The 26,460-nt window shown below is 45.1% G+C and overlaps 1 protein-coding gene across 3 annotated transcripts in view; it reads left to right on the plus strand.

The window, feature by feature from the left end:
* BCL2L14 (BCL2 like 14) overlaps positions 1–22,788 on the plus strand; it is a 45,124-nt gene extending 22,336 nt beyond the window's left edge. For all 3 annotated transcript variants that reach the window (XM_050748253.1, XM_050748252.1, XM_050748251.1), the window contains 5 exons: positions 2,273–2,712; positions 9,957–10,130; positions 13,489–13,559; positions 17,683–17,949; positions 21,677–22,788. In XM_050748253.1, coding sequence (XP_050604210.1) covers positions 2,280–2,712; positions 9,957–10,130; positions 13,489–13,559; positions 17,683–17,949; positions 21,677–21,715 — 984 coding nt within the window. In that variant the 5' untranslated portion in view covers positions 2,273–2,279 and the 3' untranslated portion in view covers positions 21,716–22,788. The remainder of the gene's footprint in view (positions 1–2,272; positions 2,713–9,956; positions 10,131–13,488; positions 13,560–17,682; positions 17,950–21,676) is intronic.
* Positions 22,789–26,460: the final 3,672 nt, after the last annotated feature.

Consider the following 26,460-nt stretch of genomic DNA (forward strand, 5'->3'; position numbering starts at 1 on the left):
CTGTCCCATTTCTTTATAATTTGGTCCTGGTATGACAGGGTATGGTGGAAAGAAAAAGAAAAACATGCCAGCCAATCCCCTTAATATCGCTGCAGCTTCTTTACCATCACACCAGCTTACATGCCGAAAGACGGTCTTGAATTAGGACCAGGAATGGAAGGGAACGTGATTAAGAGCCATATTAAGACAAAGCCTGAGGCCGGGCATGGTAGCTCATGGCTGTAATCCCAGCACTTTGTGAGGCTGGGGCAGGTGGATCACTTGAATCCCAGCACTTTGGGAGGCTGGGGCAGGTGGATCACTTGAGCCCAGGAGTTTGACACCAGCCTGGGCAACAGAGCGAGACCTCGTCTCTAAAAAACAAAACAAAAAAATTAACCAGGTGTGGTGGCGTGTGCCTGTGGTCCTAGCTACTTAAGAGGCTGAGGTGAGAGAATCCCTTGAGCCAGGGAGGTTGAGGCTGTGGTGAGCTATGATCTGCACTCCAGCCTGGGCCACAGAGCAAAATTGAGTCTCAAGAAAAAAAGAGCCTGAGGGCCAAGGACAACAGCTGAACTAGAAAAAAACGTAACTACCACTTTTGAGCCAGGTTCTGTGCAGGGACTTCTCTTGTGTACCTTACACCGTCACAATATCTGTGCAAGGTGACTATTATTTTTTGCAATTTGCCTATAGGAAGTTCATGTTTGGAGAGGTGGAGTAACCTGCCACATGTCACAAAACTAGTCATTGGCATGGCCACAATCTGAATTTGGGACTATTAGACTGAGAAACCCATGCTAATTCTTGATACAGTCACTGCCTGGGACATTTCACACGGTAGATCTGGGCTTTCTCGCATCTGAGACAAAAAGGAAAATGTAGTCCTGAGCAGACAGCAGAAGGAAACAGATTATTAGCAAAAAGAACTGCTTTCCTAGCAGGAAACCCAGAGAAGGAGTTATATCATGTAAGCTTGAGCCAAGGAAATTGAACAAAATCAGTTCTTTATCTATCCTGTTATTCGTATGGAAATAAAGACAAAATGCTTGCATCCTGTTGTTTTAGTGCTTGTATACTGATCTTTTTAAAACATGCCTGTGATCACATCACTCTCTACTAAAAACGTTGAACAGCTCTCCATTGCCTCCATCAGTGTGTTTCAAATTCGTAAAAAGTAAAATAAAATAACAGGATGCTTTTTTCAGATGAAATCTTACATGGCATACCAAATATAGCAAGAAAAAAGAAAGACAGAGGGAGGGGAGAGAGAAGCCTGGACAAGCTAAAGCAGAGGGTAGAGGGAGAAGGAACCGAGGAAGGGAAGGGTCAGGTCCCAGGCATTTCTCTTCCCTGAGTTGGCCTCCCTCTTTTGCCACCTCCCCAGCAAGATCTTTAACTCCACAGTCCACAGCTCCTTTTGAAACATACTGATCAACGTGAGAAAAGGCGAAGCTTCAGCCTGATAGTCGAAGACCACCATAATCTGGACGCAAGTGCTAGTTCACTTATTTTCCCTCCACTCTTTTCAAGCCCTGGCTATTTGCAAACTGCTTACGTATGCTGTCGCAGTTCTCTCACCACTCTTCAAACACACTCTGAATTCACCTATAATCTCCCCTCTGTCCACCCTGTTCTAGCCCCAATATCCACCCACCCGTCTAACTCCTTCTAACTTTCCAAAAGCTTTCACTTGCCTCTTTCTTTGAAGCTCACCTATCCCTGCCCTCTCACCTGGCTTTCTGCATCTCTGTTAGACCTCTTACTTAGTTCATTAGTTCATTCTCTTTTTTTTTTTTTTTTTTTTTTTGAGATGGAGTCTCGCTTTGTCGCCAGGCTAGAGTACAGTGGCGCAATCTCGGCTCACTACAACCCCCGACTCCTAGGTTCAAGCGATTCTTCTGCCTCAGCCTCCCAAGTAGCTGGGTCCATAGGCATGCGCCACCATGCCTGGCTAATTTTTGTATCTTTAGTAGAGATGGGGTTTCGCTGTATAGGCCAGGCTGGTCTTGAACTCCTGACCTCGTGGTTCACCCGCCGTGGCCTCCTAAAGTGTTGGGATTACAGGCATGAGCCACCACACCCAGTAGTTCATCTTCTTTGTGTGGAGTTATCTATGGCCTTGTCTCTCTTCCCACCCCAGTAAGACTGTGACTTTTCCCTCTCTACCCTCCAGCACAAACACAATAGATGTTCAATAAATGTTTACTGAGTTTTCACCCCTGTCACTCCTAACCTGCAAAGAGTAAATGGCCCTGCATAGAAGGACATGGTGTGGACTTTGTTGTTACAGGCCCAACATGTGTAGCACCAGTGCGTGTGACCTGGAAGAAATCCCCCTAGATGATGATGACCTAAACACCATAGAATTCAAAATCCTCGCCTACTACGCCAGACACCATGTCTTCAAGAGCACCCCCGCTCTCTTCTCGCCAAAGCTGCTGAGAACAAGAAGTTTGTCGCAGAGGGGCCTGGGGAATTGGTCAGCAAATGAGTCATGGACACAGGTGTCATGGCCTTGCAGAAATTCCCAATCCAGTGAGAAGGCCATCAACCTTGGCAAGAAAAAGTCTTCTTGGAAAGCACTCTTTGGAGTAGTGGAGAAGGAAGATTCGCAGAGCTCGCCTGCCAAGATCTCTGCTCAGGGTCAAAGGACATTGGAATACCAAGGTTCGCACAGCCAGCAGTGGTCCAGGTCTCTTTCCAGCGTGGAGCAGTGCTTGGAGCATGAAGGTATGCATCTGGGATTTATTTCTCTCCCGCATCCTCGTTTTTCCCTTCTTTGCGTCCAGGGTGGTACATCTCTTCTCATCTTGTAAAGTGGCTTTAGAGAGGGCATGCATTATATCTCAGCTTTCCAACTTATTAGTGTTCAATCCTAATTGCCCTGCTTTTCTCAAGACTAAAAGGAGAATGATGGAACTTAAGGGTGATGGGACTGGTTTTCTTTCTTCACGGTCTATAAATAAGCTTGTCTCCCAAATTCCTAATCCTCTGTACTAGATACTCATATAAAAGAAGGAGGCCAGGCACAGTGACTCACGCCTGTAATCCCAGCACTTTGGGAGGTTGAGGTGGGCAGATCACGAGGTCAGGAGTTCGAGACTAGCCTGACCAACATGGTGAAAACCCGTCTCTACTAAAGATACAAAAAATTAGCCGGGCATGGTGGCGCGTGCTTGTATTCCCAGCTACTCAGGAGGCTGGGGCAAAAGAATCGCTTGAACCTAGGAGGCGGAGGTTGCAGTGAGCCAAGATTGCACCACCGCACTCCAGCCTGGGCTACAGGGTGAGACTCCGTCTCAAAAAAAAAAAAAAAAAAATGGAGGAGCCCTAACCAGGGGCTTGCTTGGGCTGCCTGGGCCGCTGCTCTTCCTAAGTCAACTCATTCGCTCAGGGCCTCTGTGTTTCCATCTGTACATTGGGTATCCCGCTCTCTCCACCTCGTATGGTTGATGGGAAGATCAGAGAGCAAGAGTAAAAGGACTCCCGACAAAGTACAAACCATCCTACAAAAACAACTGAGAAGCATTTTGACAAAATCTTCCCTCGGTTGGACAAAATTAATTGTACTGAATGAAACATTTTCACCAGGCGCTGAGGCTCATACCTGTAATCCCAGCACTTTGAGAGGCCAAGGTGGAGGGATCACTTGAGCTCAGGAGTTCAAGACCAGCCTTAGCAACATGGCAAAACCCTGTCTCTACCAAAAAATATGAAAAAATGAGTCACACACGGTGGTGCAAGCCTGTGGTCCCAGCTACTCAGAAGGCTGAGGTGGGAGGATGGCTTGAGCCTGGGAAGCAGAGGTTGCAGTGAGCCAAGATGGTGCCACTGCACTCCTGCTTGGGTGACAGAGTGAGAGCCCATCATGTCTATAATCTCAGCACTGTGGGAAGCCAAGGCAGGAGGATCACTTGACGCGAAGAGTTTGAGATCAGCCTGGCATCATAGCAAGGCCCTGTCTCCATAAAAAATTAAAATAAAAAAATTAGCCAGGCATGGTGGCACATGCCTGTTGTCCCAGATACTATGGAGGCTGAGGTGGGAGGATCACTTGAGCTCAGGAGGTCAAGGCTGCAGTGAGCCAAGATCACATCACTGCACCCCGGCTCTGGGTGACGTAATGAGACTGTGTCTCAAAAAAAAAGACAGTTGCCCTTCTTGTGCATACCTTGGCATAAGCATCTTCTTCTCCTTCAACAAAGCCCAGTGCCCGAAGCCCAGATTTTTTTTTTTTTTTTTTTCAGGTGGAGTCTTGCTCTGTCACCCAGGCTGGAGCGCAGTGGTGCAATCTTGGCTCACCGCAACCTCCGCCTCCCAGATTCAAGCAATTCCCCTGCCTCAGCCTCCTGAGTAGCTGGGACTACAGGCATGCGCCACCACGCCCGGCTAATTTTTCTATTTTTAGTAGAGACAGTAGATACAGGGTTTCACCATGTTGGTCAGGCTGGTCTCGAACTCCTGACCACGTGATCTGCCCGCCTTGGCCTCCCAAAATGCTGGGATTACAGGTGTGAGCCACCGGGCCGACTGAGAAACTCAGATTTTAAAAGAAAGGCCCCCTCCTGCTGGGTTTCATTGGCCTGGGTAACTTGTCAATACGTAGTCAAGAGGTGGCAGTAATGTCTCAGTTTTTAAATGTGACAGTCCTGGCTTGCTTGGAGAATCAGCCCACTCATAGGCAGCTTTAGATCATCCACTACGATCAAGGAAACTCCCATTTCCCATTAGAGTTTCAGATGTTGAGAACAGCGGGAGTTATGGTCAGATCATCTGGGGGAACCTTATGGCACAGACAGGATGAGGACACGAGAGTCCCACAAAACGGGCTTACCAAGGAAACAGCCAGGAAGTAGCAGAGCCTGGACTCACTGGAAGTCCAGGCCTCTCCCTGGACTTGTTTAACTTTCACAGCAAGGCCTCTGCTCTCTGAACTCTGCCCAGCTAAGGCAGGTCTAGAGCAAGAGGGAGTGGCCCCCTGGGGTGCTCCCCTCCACACCTGCCTCCCCACCCCTCAGCCACCCTCGCCCAGCCACAGCTCCTTCTGCCGGGGGTGGCATCTGGGCTCTGGGGCAAAGAACAGTTTGGAGGCACCGAAATGGCCTTTTCTACTTGGCCTGTACTGTGGACTTTGCCAGCAGACAGAGAAAGCTTTTACAGACTTTCAGCTTCCGATTTTTCCTGAGATAAACTGCATTCTGTATTTCAGTATTTACTGGAGTGTCATTTGACATTTTTTTATTTTCTAAAATTTCAAGAGAAGCTTTTCTTTCTTTTTTCAGTAGGGAAAGAAAACTTCTGTGTGAGATTGAGAATTAAAGATTAAATTCAGAAACACTCAGGTGATGTGTTAATGTGCTGAATAGTACCTATGGCTGAATAATGTTCTCCATACAAAATGAAAACTGATGACCTCCTAAGAAGGCTTTCAACACATCTGTACAGCTTATCTTCCCGTCTCACTTTTCTCCTCGCTTTTGCATTCAGTCAGTTAATTACGTGTTTTTTACTTGTGATACTTGTGTTGGTTTTACACTGGGCGTGATCCAAAAGAGCCTCACATTCTATTTCTATTTTGCCACATACAAATCAGGCCTTACAAATTGGATTTCTCCTGGGTTCTTTTTTGTTTATTTTTGTTTGTTTGTTGTTGAGAGGGAGCCTCGCTCTGTCGCTCAGGCTGGAGTGCGGTGGCCCGACATCGGCTCACTGCAAGCTCCGCCTCCCGGGTTCACGCTATTCTCCTGCCTCAGCCTCCCGAGTAGCTGTGACTACAGGCTCCCGACAACCACGCCTGGCTAATTTTTTGTATTTTTAGTAGAGATGGGGTTTCACCTGTTAGCCAGGATGGTCTCCATCTCCTGACCTCATGATCTGCCCGCCTCAGCCTCCCAAAGTGCTGGGATTACAGGCGTGAGCCACCACGCCCGACCTCACCTGGGTTATTTTAACTGAAGGTCACTATGTAGCCTTGTGCAGCCACTGCCAGGCCTCAGTACCAGGCTTACGTGGGAAGTGTGAGATTATGTTCCAAGACCAAATTATGTTAGGAAGAGGCCTCAGGATGTAGAGAAATGGACATCAACACTAGTTTTAAAGACTGCCAGCCCAGGCTCTTTTACTTGTGAACCTTTTGTTTCTCCATAGCTATGATTTGCTCATGTGGAACGTCATAGTTAAGGTGAGGTTCGGCAATATACAATGGCACACCCAAATACCCATGGCTTAAATAATATACAGGTTTGCTTTTCTCTCCCTTACAAGAGGACAAAAGTTTGGCAGCTCAGGCCTGATATGACAGCTTCACAAAGTTATTAATTCCTGGGAATGGCCAGGCAAGGTGGCTCATGCCTGTAATCCCAGCCCTTTGGTAGTCTGAGGTGGGTGGATCGCTTGAGCCAAACAGTTTGAGACCAGCCTGGGCAACATGACAAAATCCTGTCTTTCTAAAAAAAAAATACAAAAATTACGCCTGTAGTCTCAGCTACTCGAGAGGCTAAAGGAGGAGAATCACTTGAGCCTGGGAGGCAGAGGTTGCAGTGAGCTGAGACTGCACTATTGCACTCCAGCTTGGGTGACAGGGGTGAAAACAAGAATTCCTGGGAATTCTGCCATCTCTCAGCTAGTGGCTTCCACCTCAAAGTCACCTTATATTCTAAAGGTGGCTGTTGGGGCTTCACCCATCATGTCTACATCTCAGGCAGGAATAAAAAGGAAGCAAAGGAAGGGCAAAGGGTGCCTTCTTTCTAGGTAATTCAGCTCCCTTTTGTTTTATTATTATTCTTATTATTATTTTATCTTTTGTAAAGATGGGGTCCGTGTTACCCAGGCTGGTCTCGAACTCCTGGCCTGAAATGGTGACCTTGCCTTGGCCTCCCAAAAGCCTGGGATTACAGGCGTGAGCCACTGCACCCAGCCTCAGTTCCCTTTTAGAGAGCTTTCTTGAAACTGCTCCCAGCTTCTGACATCTCATTGGCCCTTCCCTACTGCAAGGGAGCCCGGGGAATATAGTTTGTTCAGCTGGGTTCACAGCTGCCCCTCACATTTTAGGGGTCTGTTACTAAGGAAGAAGAAGAAAGTGGATACTGAGTGGGAAAGAACAGTCCATAAGGAAGTCACACCCCAAACCCCTGCCCTTTCTCTTTAAAACAAATGCCTCAGACCACAGGCGAAATGGGACCTTCTGACCCCGTTGGCCTGTTCTTCCTGGTCCCACAATGACCCCCAAACAGACTCCAAAGAACAGACAGCCTTTCTGTCTTCTCCCCACCCCATCCAATGTTCCCTCGCCTGTCAGACAGGACCAAGTCTGACAAGAATAGAATCTTTTCTTTTTCATGTTTTAAAATGAAAATATCCAAGATGGGAATTTTAACTAGAGCTAGTGAATCTGTGGGAACATGTTTGCTTATAGTTTCTCCTGGACATGTCTCACTCCATGTCCACAAACCCATAGAAAATCAATACCCTGCTGTAATCCCAGCACTTTGGGAGGCTGAGGCGGGAGAATCACCTGAGGTCAAGAGTTCAAGACCAGCCTGGCCAACATGGCAAAACCCTGTCTCTACTGAAAAAATACAAAAATTAGCTGGGCGTGGTGGCGGGCGCCTGTAATCCCAGCTACTCAGGAGACTGAGGAAGGGAGAATGGCTTGAACCCAGAAGGCGGACGTTGCAGTGAGCCGAGATCACGCCACTGCACTCCAGCCTGGGCAACAGAGTGAGACTCTGTCTTGGAAGAAAAAAATAATCAATACCCTGTACACAGTTAGCCAGATTGGGTAATTTTGTACCTGTTGGTGATCTTGTGGCTGCCCTGCCTTATGAGGGGACGAGGGGACAGAGCCTTTGAGACCCTTCATGTAAATAAAAATAAAATAAAAAAATAATATAAAAATTAAAATAATATAAATAAAAAATAAAAATTAAAAAAAACTTTATATAATAAAATATAAAAAATAAAAATAAAAAATAATAAAATAATTGACCTTCTTAATGTGCAAGATGGGCACAGGGTGCTTTCCGGTGGTAGAACCACATGCTGATCACCCTACATGAGCTGCACAAGGTTGTAAAGGCAGCAGAGGCCTGCTTTCCTTCATCATCTCCTGAGGACACGGGCCAGGGAAGGTTCCCTCGGTTTTGGAAGCCAGCCTCTTGCCATTTCTTTCTTTGCCAGGGGCCATGGGGGGCCGGAGATCCAGCGGAGGCTGGCTGGGCTGCAATAAGGGGATGACAAAGTGGAAAGTCTGTTTTGCTTGGTTCTTAAAATGAGGAGGAAAGACATCGATCCTTTTCTTCTTGACCTTTCTTCTCTCCGTCATTCGCATCTTATCGGTCTTTGAACCCTGTAGACTAACCATGAAAAAGATGGCTTTAGGAGTCAGATGTCCACCAGAGGATGGCATCATGGACAGAGCATTATCTTCTGTGGCCTTTCCGTGAATGGCTGGAGGGTCGAAGAGAGGACACTGACGCCTTCAGCTGTGGAGGAATCCAGGGAGAGGGATCAGGAGCCACCTTGGCAGCTCCGTATGATGTCAAAACCTGTTTCTCTTGTGTCTCAGTCCCTCCCAGGCCCTCTACTTGCCTCTCTTACCTACTGGGCTGTACAAAGCCCAGGAGTGCCCTAGGAGTTTGAGCACACCAACCTTCTGTCCAAAACGCCACTCCATTACTGTCTTCAAGTCCTGTGAATTACCTAGTATTATTCTTCAAATGTTACATGGTAAAACCCAGCTGCTCCACACGGCATCCAAGACAGATTGTACAAGTTTTTAAACGTTTAGAAGTTAGATTGGGTGTGGTGGTGGCTCATCCTTGTAATCCTAGCACTTTGGGAGCTAGGACGTGGGAGGATTGCTTGAGCTTAGGAATTCAAGACCCACCTGGGTGACATAGGGAGACCCCATCTCCAGAAAAAGAATTTCAATAAATTAGCCAGACAGGTGATGCACACCTGTCATCCCAGCTACTCAGGAGGCTGAGATGGGAGAATCGCTTGAGCCTGAGAAGTCCAAGCTGCAGTGAGCTGTGATCACACCACTGCACTCCAGCCTGGGTGACAGTGAGACTCTGTCTGGAAAAAAGTAAATAAACAAATAAAAGGTTAGAACTTAGTGACAAATCAACAGTGAAAATTTTACCACCCAGCAACTCAGCCGTGCCATTTGCCCACCCCACTTCCCCTTGTCCCCGTTCAGGGGCAAAGGCAACTGGTCTTTTATAGGCTACGACATTCAACGGGCCAATGCCATTTCACCGTCCTATCTCAAAGTGCTTTATTCTACAGTCCTGTGTGCAAATACATGACGTAACTCTTTTCTCGGGTTGTAAATTATTGAAGGCCATAAGTTGTGCTGACTGCATCCTTGTTTACCTATAAGCATTAATTGAATGTTTTCCAGTAGACATGGAGGGGAGAGAAAAGGCAGGACTGTACCAGCGATGGGAAGTAGGTTCACTTGATAATGGACTTGGATGATGAATCTCATTGCCCTGAGAGCAGGGATATTTCTTTCCTCAGTGACCAACCCCCAGATGCTTGTCAAACTATTGAATGTCCTCCTATGCACGTAGGGGCTGGCTCTTAGAGGTATAAAGCGTGTCGAGAAAAAAGAATAAAAATAAAAGCATAATGAGCATGCCTTGAAGTAAAGAGCTAAGCACTCCTTTTTGTGTTTCTTCCCTTGCAAAGGGGAAAGGAGACCCTAATTTTGCAAGACTTCAAAAAGAGTGTGCAGCAGGCCAATTGTTTCAAGGTGACAATCATTCCTGCGTGCACCCCTCCCACATGCCGGCCTCAGCCAGGCAACTTTCAGTCCTTTCTGAAGAACGACCCTCCCCCAGCACACATACTCCCAGGCAGTTTCCTTCTCTTCTGGGCTGGTCTTTTCATTCCGGGCAACTTTGCATACCAATGAGCCAGATGAAGTTCTGGGAAGGGCCTCTCAGCACGATTTTATCTTGTTTCAGCTGTGGACCCCAAAGTCGTTTCCATTGCCAACCGAGTGGCTGAAATTGTTTATTCGTGGCCACCACCACAAGAGACCCAGGCAGGAGGCTTCAAGTCCAAAGAGACTATCGTACGTCAGGGTGGCTCCTCCCAGCTCAAAGACCGCCTGCCTATAGCTTCAAGTTCTAAGAAAGGTAAGCTTTACTTCCCCAGGTGGAGTGTTTGCCAGGCAGGGGCGCAGGAGCATTTGTGTATTTATCCATCCCGGCCCTGGCAACTTGACAGTCTCTGCTGCCTGGACTGAGGGCTTGACAGCCACAGGCTGTGGGCAATGAGCTCCAGCTTGAGACACCAGCCCAAGGCAAGGGGGCTGCCCCAGCAGGTTGAACCAACACGCCCAGCTCTTCGCCAAGTCAGAAAGGAAAGTCTCCTACAGAGGGAGAGGAGTAAACACAAAGCCCGCATTCAGTCTTGTCTGTGGCGGGAAATGCAATGTTAGATCTGATCATGTTACCAGTGACCCCGGGCCAATTTGCACCAGCTACAGTTGGAGCGTCAAGCCAGGGATTTATATTATGACATTGCTTTCGGGCTTTGTGAAAAAGCAGGGGGTTGTCAGGCACCAGCTATGGTGCAAGACATGGAGCGGAACTGAGAAGTAGTGACAAGGCTGGGTCAGTTGTCACCCAAACCATAGCAATAGGTGAGACTGTAGATCCCATCAGGCTGGTGGTAACTCGAGGCACTGAGGGGAGAGTGAAGGGGAGCAAGACCAAGTGCCACTGGAAGAGAAGCTCTGCCCGGCATTCCCCCACCGCAGTTCTTGCTCCTGGCTCTCTCCACAAACTACCGTGGAGGTTGTGATGATGCAGCCTCATTGTCTGGGATAAATACCTGAGGTTTGTTGTCTCATGCCAAGAGAATCGAGGACACGGACACACACAAGAAGTGGGTTTAGGGGCAGAGGTTTAATAGGCAAAACAAAGAGAAAGGAGAACAGCCTCTCTCCTGCGACAGAGAGAGGAACCCAAACGTGACTTCCGGCCTGTGACAGAGTGCACCGGATTTTATAGACAGGTTTCAGGAGGTGGTGTCTGATTTACACAGGGCCCAAAGATCAGTTGAACCAGGTGTGATGTTTACATAGCATGGGGGAAGCTGGCCACCCCACCCTAATCTTATTATGCAAATGGGCTTGCCACCTGGCCGGTGCCATGTTGTCTGCTCCCTAGGCACACGTGGTTGGAAAGGAAAAGGGAAAATGCGGCCGCCATGTTGGACATGCCTAGTCCCAGGTGGCCTTTTCCTATTGGCACAGCTGCCAACATTCACTGTGCAAGCTTCTAGCTTGCTTGTCTATGTCTGCAACTCAATTTTACAGGCTACTCTTTGTTAGAAAAGAAAATGATTTGGGGGCTGCTTTTCATTAAAAGGAAAACCTTACCGAGAACTTCCTTACCCTCGCTATCTGCCTAAAAAGTTCCTTTTTAACTCCTCTAACAGTAAGGCCAAGGTGGCTCTTGGGTTTGCAGCACCCTAAAGAACAAGGTGAAGGTTCTTCCTCCAAAGGTATCGGTGTCTCCCAACCCCTGATGCAGAGCAGTAGCCACAGTAAAGGGGCCACAGCTGCCACAGAGACCCAGGGGACCCTGTGAGGAGCTGCAGGAGAGGAGGAGGCCTCTGAGTCAGCTAAAAAGACAGTGTCCACATTTTATTGCTATGCCATGTGGACCTGGGAGATGGAATGCTACCCCTAAACCAAGCTAAAGCTAAGATGACCTCATCCTCTGTGCACAGGAGAAATACAGGCAGCTGTGCCAGCAACTTTCCCTAAGAGAGTGTTAACCCAATATGTCTGAGACAGGTCTCACTCAATTTAGAACTTTTATTTTGGCCAGGCGCAGTGGCTCATGCCTGTAATCCCAGCACTTTGGGAGGCCAAGGAAGGTGGATCACCTGAGGTCAGGAGTTCAAGACCAGCCTGGCCAACATGGTGAAACGCTGTCTCTACTAAAAATACAAAAAAATTAGCTGGGCGTAGTGGCAGGTGCCTGTAATCCCAACTACTCGGGAGGCTGAGGCAGGAGAATCACTTCAACTTGGGAGGCGGAGGTTGCAGTGAGCTGAGATTACACCACTGCACTCCAGCCTGAGTGACAAGAGTGAAACTCCGTCTCAAAAAAAAAAAAAAAAGTAGAAGAAGAAGAAGATTTATTTTGCCAAGCCCGGGTGCGGTGGCTTACATGGGTAATTCCAGCACTTCAGGAGGTCGAGGCAGTTGGATCTCTTGAGGCCAGAAGTTCAAGACCAGCCTGGCCAACATAGCAAAACCCCATCTCTACTAAAAATACAAAAAATTAGCCGGGCGTGGTGGCACACACCTGTAGTCCCAGCTACTTGGGAGGGTGAGGCAGGAGAATCACTTGAACCCAGGAGGTGGAGGTTGCAGTGAGCCAAGATCGTGCCACTGCACTCCAGCCTGGGTGACAGAGCAAGACTCATGTACTCCACCGCCCCTGTCCCCCCCAACACACACCATACACCAACTGTGGGCACGTTCCTATCCATCTGCCCTTTTAGCCTTGGCCATGGGGGAATTTATTAATTTTACTTACTTATCCCACCTTATTGTCAAGACCCAGCATACAAAGAATAAATTTTAATCAAATAAAATCCATCAATTTCAAAGATATCTTTGTAAAAAGAAAACAAACACAGGAAAATAAGACGGATTTGGGAATTAGGTTAATTTCCAAAATGTAGGCCAGCAAGACAATCCACTCTCTTAGATGCGGGCCACAAATTTGGCTCTATACTTTCTAGCAACTAACCCAAAGAGGGAAATATAATCAAATATGAGATTTATGGTGTCCATAAGATAAAAGCACCATCTGCTGAGGAAAAATCCAAAAACCAGAAGAATATTCCTCCTAAATACCTTCATAGACGGAATCCTGTGCTGTGAAACCGATGTCTTCAACAACAAGCTTAAGGTAACTATAGAGATGAATGTCACAGTGAAAGCTGGGGGACTGAGCAAAGGAAGAAGGGGAAAGAAGGAAAGGAAGGGGCTGCAGGAGAAATCCCTAGTGTGGTTTGTGTCTGGGCAGAAGAGGCGAGGTAAGATTTACTTGGTAAGAATTAGCATGCTTCTTGCCAGGCGCGGTGGCTCATGCCTGTAATTCCAGCACTTTGGGAGGCTGAAGTGGGTGGATCACCTGAGGTCAGGAGTTCGAGACCAGCCTGGCTAACATGGTGAAACCCGATTTCTACTAAAAATAGAAGGCGTGGTGGTACATGCCTGTAATCCCAGCTACTTGGGAGACTGAGGCATGAGAATCAAGTGAACCTGGGAGGTGGAGGTTGCAGTGAGGCAAGATCGCACCATCACACTCCAGCTTAGGCAACAAGAGTGAAACTCCGTCTCAGAAAAAAAAAGAGCATGCCTCTTCCTCTAGCCCTGACCAAGCCACAAGCATTCATGGTCCCTGAAAAAATGTAAGATTATTTTTTGTTTCTCTTAAAAGAAATAACTGGAATTTTCCCCGACAGATGAAGAAGAACAAATAATAGCCAAAATTGTTGAGCTGCTGAAATATTCAGGGGATCAGTTGGAAAGAAAGGTATGGAACACCTTGAACTGATGTGATTGATTTCTGTGCCCATGCACTAGTACACGAGGATGGAATTGTACTCCAGGTTGCAACCTTATTCCTTTTTTTTTGAGACGGAGTCTCGCTCTGTCACCCAGGCTGGAGTACAGTGGCACAATCTTGGCTCACTGCAACCTCCACCTCCCAGTTTCAAGCGATTCTCCTGCCACAGCCTCCCGAGTAGCTGGGACTACAGATGCTCGCCACCACGCCCAGCTAATTTTTTGTATTTTTAGTAGAGACAGGGTTTCGTCATATTGGCCTGGTTGGTCTCGAACTCCTGACCTCAGGTGATACACCAGCCTCGGCCTCCCAAAGTGCTGGGATTACAAGCGTGAGCCACTGTGCCTGGCCTACCTTATTCCTTTTCCAAGTCCTGGTTTCTACTTAGTCCTAAATTTTATTTCCCTTGGAGTCAAAATTCTTCATGCTGGTAGAATCTCAAAAATGAGTCACTTTGGAAAACATAAGTAAACCTTCTGGAGCCTCCTTGGAATTTTTGGAAACTGAACAAGGAGCTTGTTATTGCAGGAAAAGACACCAGTAAATTAAAATTTGCTGGATGGAATTATTAATGTCGTTCCCTATGTAACTGATCCTCACTGAAGTTTAGATTCGCGTTTGCTTTGCAGCCTGGATATCTGTGTCCCACGGTTGCTCCAAAGCTGGAATACGTTCTGGAATCTTTTTCCCCTGTAGTTGCTGGACTGTTGTCTGTTTAAGGGCTCTCTTAGCATTTCAGCCAGGGAGGCGTGCTAGTGTTACTGGGGGAATGTATGGATTTCCTGCCATTTGGAAGTTGAGACCCATCCTTCCACTCAGGAATGGGTGAGAGTTGCCTTCAGGTAAAGAGTTGGTGAGCAAACCTTCAACAGAGTCAGAAGGGCTTCTCTGTGCCTCCTGGGTCCATAACCCACAGACGACTGGGTAGTCTCTAGGATCTGTCAATCATCTGGCTTGCAGACATAGATCCTTGTTTTGCCAGAATCTGTGGCGAGAGAGTCAGACCCCGGGGGTGGGGATGGGAGGTTCTGCAGGAAGACGAAACAGCTCCTGTCTCTATGGCTTTGTCAGAAGTGTGCCCAGAGACTGGTGACCCAGAGGGTGAAGCACCTGGGAGATGGGACAGAATGAGAAACAGCGAGAAAACCAGGGATATTAGGTTAAAGAAAAGAGAACGGGGTGTGTGAGCTTTGGGGCCACAAGTAGAAGGTAGAGAGGGGTGCAGAGGAAGCAAGAGATAGAACAGGATGCATGATTTAAGGGCACCCCTGCATTTCTCCAGAGCTAGTATCATGGATACAGAAATTATGCCTAGTATGGGGTGATTGATTTCTACTTATGGTGAGAACGAACCTCCATTCCTGGAGAATGGGCACTCCAGGCTGCCCATCAGAGTCAACGGGTGCCTTGTGACGGAATGATCTTCCTGTCACAGGAAGAATTGCAAGTAGGTGCCAATACCAGTTAGCAGTTCAGCACAGAACTCCGAGGGATCCTTTAGACATCCTCAAGGGCTCTTTACAACCTAGAGTTTCTGTGGCTCTCACGGCAGCCTCCTTCCCAGCTTCCCTAAGCCGTGACTTGCGGTCAGTGGTCAGGGAGGTGGGCAAGGTGGAGTGGGGGTGCTGGAGGTGGGACGAAGGCCATCTCTCAGGTTGTGAAGAGTGATGGTTTCATTTTCACCCCCACAAATTACCACTTTCAAAAGCCTCCCTTTGCCTGCTGCTCTCTGTTGAGGAGTTCGGATATTTTACATTGTTAATGGCAAAGCCTTGCTTGTTATTTCCTTTACACACTTCCCCACTAGGGAGCTCTGCTAGGGACACACAGTAGGTGTGACCTTGTGCTGTGGGTGCCAAGCTCCCACTGCAGAATGCCATGTGTGAGGCTGCAGGGGATCTGCAGAGCCACTGGTCCCGAGGGCACACACAGCCCAAAGGCCCATCCTACGCCTCCAGGAAAGGCCAAAGAGCCAGGTGCACCCGAGAGGGACAGGCAGGGGAGGGGTGAGGAGGTGCCGACGGAAGCCCTGTCTTTGTGGCGTTCGATTCTTTTACTGTTCTGGCACAGTCCCGACTTGGCTGCCTGCTAGGGTTTTGAGCCTGGCCTCCTCCATTGGAAAACTGATGAAGAGGAGTCCATCCCCTGTTATGGAGGAGGCCGGCCACGCCTCCTGCAGAGTCACAACCCAGACGGGGCCTGGATGGTGGGAGTGGGCTTGGTTCAGGGAAAAGACAGGTCTGCCAAAATCTTCCAATCGCATCTGACTCATCCCCCAGATATCCCTTTTAGAAACAATATGTGTTGAAAACCCACTTGGCTTATCATTCCTCTAGGACAGAACTAGAGGAATTTCAAATAAATATTTTGTCCCTGCTCACTAAGAAATTTCCATTTTCACATGACAACTGGCATATTAACAGACATTTCAAGAATGCTTTAAATGAAGATGATATATAGCTTTTTGATATGAGCCCTGATTTTTCAAAAGCAGAAGAGGCAGCATTGATTTTGTTTTAAAGGCATGGTAGCCCAAAGGAGGTAAAGCAGAGAGATACCAGGTTCAAGGGAGGGCCAGGAGGTAAAATCAATAGGGTAGAATAATGGGAAAAAAATCAATGAATTGGAGTTTTTTTAAGTGAACATATGCACGCGAGGGAGTCTTCCCTGACCTCCATGCTCCCATAGCATCCTGAAAAATGACTCGCATTTCCGGAGCATCTCTTCTATGTCCAGCACTATAAAGTGTTCAACTACCCTATAGTATAGGGCCAAGCACAGTGGCTCACACTTGTAATCCCAGCTCCTGGGGAGGCCAGGGTGGGAGGATCACTTGAGGCCAGGAGTTTGAGACCAGCCTGGGCAATATAGTAAGACCTTGTCCCTAAAAAACAATAATAATAAAGGTTTCTTAAGAAAATGAAGGCTGGGGATGGGCTCAGTGGCCCACGCCTGTAATCCGAGCACTTTGGGAGGCCGAGGCATGTGGATCACCTAAGGTTAGGAGTTCAAGACCAGCCTTACCAACATGGTGAAACCCTGTCTCTACCAAAAATACAAAAATTAGCTGGGTGTGGTGGTGTGTGCCTGTAGTCCCAGCAACTTGGAGGCTGAGACAGAAGAATTGCTTGAACCTGGGAGGCGGAGGTTGCAGTGAGCCAAGATCGCGCCTCCGCACTCCAGCCTGGGCGACAGAGTGAGACTCCGTCTCAGAAAAAAAAAAAAGAAAGAAAGAAAAGAAAAGAAAAGAAAATGAAGGCTGGGTGCAGGGACTCATGCATGTAATCCCAACACTTTGGGAGGCTGAGGTGGGTGGAATGCTTAAGCCCAGAAGTGGGCAACATGGCGAAACCCCATCTCTACAAAAAAAAATAGAAAAAACTTAGCCAGGTGTGGTGGCATACACCTGTAGTCCTATTTACTTGGGAGGCTGAGGCAGGAGAATCGCTTGAGCCCAGGAGGCAGAGATTGCAGTGAGCCGAGACCACACCACTGCACTCCAGCCTGGGCAATGGGAGTGAAACCCCGTCTCAAAAAAAAAAAAAAAGAAAGAAAGAAAACAATTACCTTATAGTATCGATAGTATCACCATCCTAGTTTAGAGATGACAAACTGAATCTGAGAGGTTAATTTCCCCAAGATTGCATAGCTAAGTAAGAGGTGAACCCAGGGGTTTGAGCCAGATAGTGATTCTTAAGCTTCAGATCCCGTCCATTACACTACCTCCAGCAAAGCACATCGCATTGTTTTGTAATTCCCACTAGACTGAGCCCTTTGAGTGAGGACCTGCATCTCAGTCATCCATACTAGCTGCCCATTATAAGTGCTCAGGAAATATCTGTTGAATGTCAGATGAACTGACTGTTCCATTTCATACACATATTTGTGCCAATGGAATGAATTCACCAAGCGGTACATGCCCATTCTGGTTCTGCAGGACGCTGCCTTCATCCCCATTCCCTTGGTTGACACCAACATCCAGGGTTTTCCAGGGGGTGGTTTGATGGCCTGCATTTGAGCTAAAGAAAGAACTTCCGTCTGCCTCCTGGAGCCAAGCTACTGTACTGAGTGCTTATTCTCTTGTACACAGCTGAAGAAAGATAAGGCTTTGATGGGCCACTTCCAGGATGGGCTGTCCTACTCTGTTTTCAAGACCATCACAGACCAGGTCCTAATGGGTGTGGACACCAGGGGAGAATCAGAGGTCAAAGCTCAGGGCTTTAAGGCTGCCCTTGCAATAGACGTCATGGCCAAGCTCACAGCTGTTGACAACCATCCGATGAACAGGGTGCTGGGCTTTGGCACCAAGTACCTGAAAGAGAACTTCTCACCATGGATCCAGCAGCACGGTGGATGGGTAAGCGTATCATATTTAAAAACAAATTTTCTCAGAACTCAGAAGAGATGGGATGGGATGGAATTTTTCTTTTTTTTTATTTATGAAGGGAACACATCTATGAAGCAGTTCTCATGAGTTTAGGACACTTGAGTGGCAAGAGACAGATCCCATTGATGGGAACATATTTTTAGTGATTATCTTCATCATCAATAAATATTTACTGAGCTCTCCAAGGGTATGTAGGGTATGTGTGGATGGAGAGGGACTGGTCAGATGGAACAGGAAATGAGGAGATGCCGAGATAAGAAATGTTTAGATAGATGTAATTTCTGTTTTCACAAATTTTGCAGGCAACAGAAGTCTGGCAGGGAGACAAGGGGAGGCAGACAGTTCTCCACACTTGCAGATACTTACAGGTCGCAGGGACTAAGCCTCATGCAGAGACTCAGGGTTCACGACATTTTGTCATTGCTGCTTTGACCCAGCCATTTTGAGGGTGACATTTTGATACCAAATAAAAAGCCAACAGTTAAACTTTCATTTTCAATTACCTGATATCAGTCAAAACAGACCTCTTTCCCCTAGGCCTCAAACCCTCTCCCATCCCTCATCCCCAGTTCCTCAGGTCTCCTTAAAACTGCCATGTTCAAATGGCTACATAAGGTCCACCGTGTCAAAATGTGCTACCCCAGAACTTTAACTCTCAACAGGCCTAGGCATTCCTAGGTGGACAGACCTTCACCTCACATTATCCTTAGTTCGCTTTCCACTAGAATGGTCCAGGGGCCAGCAGGAGGATTGAGTTGGCTCTAGGCATGGCTGGAGTGACCCTGGGACCTCCACATAGCCTTGGTCTCCTTGTTCACAGAAGGAAAGTGCAGCTGGTCTTGCCCAAGGGTCTTCAGAGGCCGCCATGGCCTTCAGCGCCCACCATGGCCTTCAGCGCCTGCCATGGTCTTCAGTTTCTGTACATTGAGTTCCTTTCTATTTTCCACTTTTGCACCAAGTATGATAACCCTAAGTGGCTGATCTGAACAACCAAGGCTGTTCTTAAGTATTCTAAACTTAAGCTGCCTTAGTTTATTCTAAAAGGAGGACAGGTTCCTCAACATTGTTTTAGTTCTGCCTATTCTTCTTTCCAGGATTCCTCCACCCCAACAACCTCGTCGAGCCCTCATCTGCCCCAGAGTCTCTCCTGACCCTTCCAGCTCAAAGGCTGCACAGCCTCTAATCTCCAACACTTCATGTTTGCACCCTAATAATATACAAAAGATGATCAAATTCCCAATTGACTATGTTTCAAGCATTCATTTAAAAAATCATTGTTAGTCCTCTTAATATATTTTCTCAGAGAAATTATAATTATCAATTGGGTTCACAGGCCAGCTCTCAAAAATCTATTTAATCCACTAATGTAGCTAAAATACCATAAATATGCTATAAAAAGCAGTGGTTCTACACCAAAAGCACAAGCAACTAAAGAAAGAATAGATACACTGGATTTTGTTTTGTGCTTCCAAGAACACCACCACCAAGAATGTGGAAAAACAAAAAACAAAAAAAACCCACGGAATGGGGAAAAATACTTGCAAATAATATCTCTAATAAAAGACATATCTAGAATATATAATGAACTATTATAATTGAACAATAAAATGTCAAATAACCCAATTTTCAAATGAGCAATGGATTTGAATAGACATTTCTCCAAAGAATATATATAAATGGCTAAAAGCACATGAAAAGAGGCTTGTTTGACATCTTCATTTCAACAGTAGGAAAATGCAAATCAAAGCAACATTGAGCTCTAACCACTATGGTGGCTAAAATGAAAAGGAAAAGTATTGATGTTGGTGAAGATGTGGAGAAATTGGAACCGTTTATGTTGCTGGTTGGATTGTAAAATGGTGCAGTCCCTTTGGAAAACCACTTGGGAGTTCCCAGAAATGTTAAATATAAAGTTACCAATTCCACTCCTGGATATATACCCAAGAAAGTTGAAAACATATTTTCATACAAAAATGTGCACATGAATGTTCATAGCTTCTATTAGCCAAAGAGTGGGAGCAACCCAAATGTCCATCAACTGATGAATGATGAATGGATAAGGAAAATGTAGTATAGCCACCCAATGGAATATTATTCCACTATAAAAATAAAGCAAGTATTGATACATGGATGAACCTTAAAAACATTGTGCTAAGTGAAAAAAAGTCAGGCAAAAAGGCCATATACTGTATGATTCCATGTATAGGAAGTGTCCAAAATAGGCAAATGTATAGATACAGAAAGCAGACTTGTTGCCAGGAGCTGAGGGTGAGAGAATGGGAATAATTGCTAATGGATGTGAAGTTTATTTTTGGAGTGATGATAATGTCCTAAAATCAGAGGTGATGTTTGCATAACTGTGAATATACTAAAAGTGAATATACTAATTCACTGAATTAGTGAATTTTATAGCACAATTATATTTCAATAAATCTTTTATAAAACTAGCAGTTCTAATTCTAGTAATCAAAAAGAGGAAAGAGAGATGAATATATATATATTTTTTTTAATTTGGCTGCTGGTACTGGAGAAAAAAAAACAGTTCCAATTAGAAAAAAAAAGATGGATTATTCCGTAGGAATACTAAAGCGGATTTCCAAAGGCTTCAGAACTTGATGGCACTAGTTCTTTAACATCTGTAGTTTCAATTCAAAATGTATTTCTTATCCAAGTTATCATAAACCTTAATCTTAACTCTTGGCCGTAGTTAAGTTTAATTTGGAGCATGTCAGTGGAAATTAGGAGAGGGGAGAAAAATAATGTGAGAGGGGATGACTAATTTTTCCAAAGGGTACAAAAAAAATAAAGGATGTTGATAAAGAATATTTATGAACTGATATGAGCTATGGAAGTGTGAAGGACATGTGGATTGGGGCATGTGCTCAGAGTCCCTTAACGGGAAAAAAGGAAGACACTGGGAAGTAAGCCTCCTGGGACTTCCATTGGCACCAAGTGTCTCAATGGCCGTCTGTGCTGTCCTTGTAGTAGTGTGGGAGGAGAGAAATCTAGTCCCATGCACAAGCTTTCCGGAAGCTCAGGGTTCCTAACTATCTCAGTATTCCACATTTCATAGGAGTACCTGTCATCTTCCCAACTAAACTGCAAATCTGTAAGGGTGAGATTGTGTATTTTATGATGGCTCCTTTAATCTCCCATAGCTCCCATTCCTCTACCTAACACCATAGATGTTCAGCCAGAACTTGTAGAACAGTGAATGAATCGATCAAATTAATGAATAGCAACTCTATCTACAAGGCTGCCAAACAAGCTACTGTGAGATTCTGATTTACTCTTTGGTTCTTTGTTCTGTCTGTGGAGCACCATTCACATAGTTACCTTGCAGTCCTGCCACCTCACCCATTCTGTAGCACTTTGAAAGGAGAGGGTTGTAACCTCCATAGTCATTGACCTTTCAGTACCCACTTTTTTTGAATTTTAAATACACCCTCGAAGCCCTCCCATCTTCAAGAAAAGATCCAGCCTGTTAACTCTGGGTGTGTAACGTTAAGACCTTGGCTGATGTTTTCCTTGCAGGCATACCAAGAATGCCAGTCACCTCTCCAAACCCTCCCCCAAACTAACATGGTCTCCTGAGCCTTGGGTCGTGCCTGGGATAGAGCAGAGTTAGCAGCCATATGTTTTCACTTCGACAGTAAATCTGACTTGGAATTTTAAGAATCTATTTTTCCCCCTCTAGGAAAAAATACTTGGGATATCACATGAAGAAGTAGACTGAAATAGCAGATTTGTCGTCAGGAATACTCATCGCCTACTGTGGCCCTGTGTGCACTGGCCTCAGATGGACTACAGGAGATTACAATGTACAAGGCAGAGGGAGCACTGACGTTTTCAAAACCATTATTCCCGTGACTGGAGAGGCATCAAGAGAGGCCTTGTTCGTCTCCAGCTCATAGAACGTAGCAGCGTAGTCCTTGACATTGATGTTTTTCAGGCCCTCCATTGAGTGCCTGAGGAAATCTATAAAGATAAGTGGCGATGTTGTTCCAAACACTCAGAACAGATACCATCATCCTGCCTTTGTTAGCTGCTGTAGGGAAAGTGTGTTACAGATGTCGGCTGACCTCACAGGGGTGAAATAATAAACTGTGCATGTGTTTACACTTCCGTTTCTAGTACTATTTATTTTTAAACTACACTTGGGGTGGGCCTAATACCTAGGAAGATGTTGCTCTTCACGTTAGTAAACACAGCCTAAAGAAACTCTTAGGTTTACTGCTAAGAGTTTCCATTTGTTTGGAGAGATAACTGTTGTCTGTGCCTTTTTGAAAAACTTCCATTTGGTACAAAATTTTTACTTCAACACCCCCTCAACCCTTTTCTCAGGGACCACACCTCTTCTTCCCAAGGTCCCTGGGACTTCATCATTCTTTGTGGTAGTGCAATGATTGGTAGCAGGTAAAATAAATACATAGAAAGACAACTGTCAAAAGAGTGTCTTCTGATTAGTAAGTAATAAGTCTTCTGATTGAGCATCAAATGAGTTAATTTACATAAAGTGCTTAGAACATTTCTTGGTACTTAATGTTATGTCTTCACTTATGGTCTCTAATATGTGCTGCTCTCAGCTAAGCTGCCAATTTCCTCTTCTGTCAACGCAGTCCCTGATTGTTTTCCTGACATTGAGGCTGTTCAGTCTAAGGTTTTTTAGAAATATGCTCAATAGTAAGTGTTCAAGACACAAAACAATTTAAAAAATACAATAAAATATAAGGTCTTATAAATTTCTGGATATCTAGTACCCAGCAGATGGCCTGATGTAAAATTGGTGCTTAATAAACCTTTGAAGAATAAATACATCAATAAGTCAGACATACTCTCAGGTTCAAGGGAAAACTGGATCTATCTATTATCAAATGCTTCACTAGCCTACCCATCTCAATAAAATGAGTTATTCTCTTTTGTTTTCTTCTCCCACATGGAAGTCATCAGTGTTAGGGATAGAGGAGTCTCCATTTTTTTGTTTGTTTGTTTTCTTTTGTTTTGAGATGGAGTCTTGCTCTGTCGCCCAGGCTGGAGTTCAGTGGCGTGATCTCGGCTCACTGCAACCTCCACCTCCTGGGTTCAAGTGATTCTCCTGCCTCAGCCTCCCAAGTAGCTGAGACTACAGGCACTGCCAGCATGCCTGGCTAATTTTTTTTTTTTTTTTAATTTTTAGTAGGGACGGGGTTTCACCGTGTTAGCCAGGATGGTCTCAATCTCCTGACCTTGTGATCTGCCTGCCTTGGTCTCCCAAAGTGCTGGGATTACAGGTGTGAGCCACCGCGCCCGGCCAGGAGTCTCCTTTTATACATGGAGACACTGAAGACCACCTCTTCCTCCACTCTGATCCCACCATTCCAAACTCTTTGCAGTTCCCCAAAGGTATTATGCAACCTGGTACCTCTGAGCCTTCATAACAATATCCTCTCTACTTGGAGTGCTCTTGCCTGCTGGCTTCCTTTCCCCCTATTTCCACTAAAACAACTAACTCTAGCTCATCATTCCAAATTTCCTTCATTTCCTCCAGGACTCATTTGCTAACCCTCCCTTGGCCATCACGTGACTGTATTTGGATGCCTTTTCCCATAAGATGCTCCACATCACCCTGCATGTAGACATTATGGTTAATACATTGCACCGTAAGATTTGGTTTACCCAGTCTTTCTCAGTGAATTGTAAAGTCTTTTGCAAACAGGTGCTATGCCGAATTTAACTTTATATATCTAATGCCTGGCATGGTTTTGGCACACAGTTGCAGAACCATACCCTCGTCTGACTGATATAGCTTGTAAATCAGTATGACTGGAATATGCCCTAAGATATATGTACTTACGACAAACTCGCCACGTGTTTCCAGTATCATCTACAGCTTGTGGTCAAGATAAGTAATTAACCAGATTTAATCTCCTGCTTGAAACAACTAAAAAAAAAAAAAAAAGACAAAATATATGAGAATGATTTTTAAGGCATTGGACATCAGGTAATGGGGGACTGGTCCCTGAGAGATGAAACTGTAAGTGAGCCCTATGTCTGCCCTAGAGTACTGCATGTAAAGAGTTTCTAGGCCATGCTGGAGAGAGGGGAACCCACGCAAAGTTCACCAGCTCCCTGAGTAGAGGGGATAGAGCTAGGAATCCATGAAAGTCAGAGCAGCTGAAGTTTGCAAGTCTGATAAAGGATGAAGGAGAGTGGCACACAAAGCTCCAGAGACCTGCAGACATTTCCTCTTAGGTGTTCAGATGAATACTGATCAAAACATGCGCATGAAGAAATTACGCAAGGCATGGGGAAGAACCACCTGAAAATATTAAAAGGAGCGCTCTCCAAAGCCTACACAAAGCCAGGAATACTGCCTGTTTGGGCAATAGGTAGAACACACAAAACAATTTTGTCTCAGAAGTGGCAAAAATTAGCCCTAGACTAAGAACTCTCTGGTTCTGCACAAGCTAAAGATTAAGAGCAAAAACTTAAAGGATTAAACTGTTACCAAGTAACTGAGCTGTGTTCTAGAACAAACACAAGGATATCTATAGAATAATCAAAATATCCAACATCCAACAAGATAATAGTCACAATGTCTAGCTTCCAATAAAAAATTATAAGGCATGCAAAAAAGCAGCAAAATGCAATCCATCATGAGAAGAAAAATCAGGAAATCTATAATGTTACAGGCGATAGAATTGTTAGACATTAGAACTAGTATAACTGTATTCCACATGTTGAATAAGCCAGAAGAAAGAAAACATGCAAAGGACACATAGAACTTATAATAAGTATGACTCAGACCAAAGTTCTAGAGATGAAATCTGTAACAACTGAGATGAAAAACATGCAGGATTGCATTAATAGCAGATTAGACATCACAGAAGAATGGATAGGTAAACTTGAAGACAGCAATAGATCCAAAATAAAAAACAGAAAAATAAGATTGGGGGAGAAAACAGCAATAGCGAATTGTGGAATGACTTCTGATGGCCTAATATAGGTATAATTGAAGTGAAGATTTTCCAAATTTGATGAAAACTATAAACCCACAGAACCAAGAAATTCTACAAATGCCAAGCACCAAAAACAGGGACAGGGAGAAAACTACGCCAAGGCACACCATAAATTGCTCAAAGCAGTGATAAAGAAAAAAATGTCTTCCAAGCAAGCAGAGAAAAAGGCATATTATATGCAGAGAAAGAAAACTTAAAATGACAGCAAACTTCTTGGAGAATAACACAAAAGAAACAGTAACCTCTCTAATGTATCAACACACACACACACACAAACTATAAATGCAGAATTCTATACCCAGCCAAAAGATAATTTTAACATGTAGGGAAAATAAAGACTTTTTAGATGCATAAATCCTAAAAGAATTCCTTATCAGCAAACCTGAACTATAATAAATATTGAAGAAATTTCTTAGGTAGAAGCCAAATTATTCCAAATAGAAATTTGTATCTTAAAAAAAGCACTAGAAATGATAAAACGTGGGTAAATATAAAGAATTTTTAATTAAAAGATAATGTACTATTTAAAAGAAATACTGTGTTAAAAGAAAAAATTTAATGCATATTAAAATATATAAGAATAATAGTACAGAGGGTAGGAGACAGAAATGGAAGTGTAATTGTATAGTTCCACACTATATGTCAAGTGCATAATTTCCCTTGAAAGTAGACTGGGCCAGGTGCAGTGGCTCATCCCTGTAATCTAGCACTTCCAGAGGCCAAGGCAGGAGGATCACCTGAGGTCAGGAGTTCAAGACCAGCTTGGCCAACCTGGTGAAACCCCATCTCTAGTAAAAATACAAAAATTAGCCAGGCATGGTGGTGCACACCTACAATCCTAGCTACTCAGGAGGCTGAGGTGAGAAGATCGCTTGAACCTGGGAGGTGAAGTTTTCAGTGAGCCAAGATTGCGCCATGCACTCCAGCCTGGGTGACAGAGCAAGACTCTGTCTCAAAAGACAAACAAAAAATAGACTGTGGTAAGTTAAAAATGTATACTATAAACCCCAAATCAACCCCTAAAACACACACACACACAAACTGATACAAAATTTATAGCTAATAAGCCAACAACAGAAGTAAAATAGAATCATGAAAAATAATCCATAACAAGGCAAAAAAGGACAGATGAGACAGAAAGAAAACAGCAAGTGGTCTATTAAACTCAACCATATCAATAATCACAATAAATGCAAATGATATAGATATTCCAATTAAATGGCAGACATTATCAAATTGGATTAGAAAGTCAGACCAACTTTATACACATACACATCCTCCAAAAAAAAAAAACTTTAAATACAAAGACATGAACAGGCAAGGATGGATGCTTTGGGAGGCCAAGGTGGGTGGACTGCTTATGTCCAGGAGTTCAAGACCAGCTTGGGCAACTTGACAAACCCTCTTCTCTACAAAAAACACGCAAAAATTGTGTGGTGGCCCATGCCTGTAGTCCCAGCTTCTTGGGAGGCTGAGGAGGGAG

This window comes from Macaca thibetana, chromosome 11 (genome assembly GCF_024542745.1).
Source record: "Macaca thibetana thibetana isolate TM-01 chromosome 11, ASM2454274v1, whole genome shotgun sequence".
Taxonomy (NCBI): Eukaryota; Metazoa; Chordata; class Mammalia; order Primates; family Cercopithecidae; genus Macaca; species Macaca thibetana.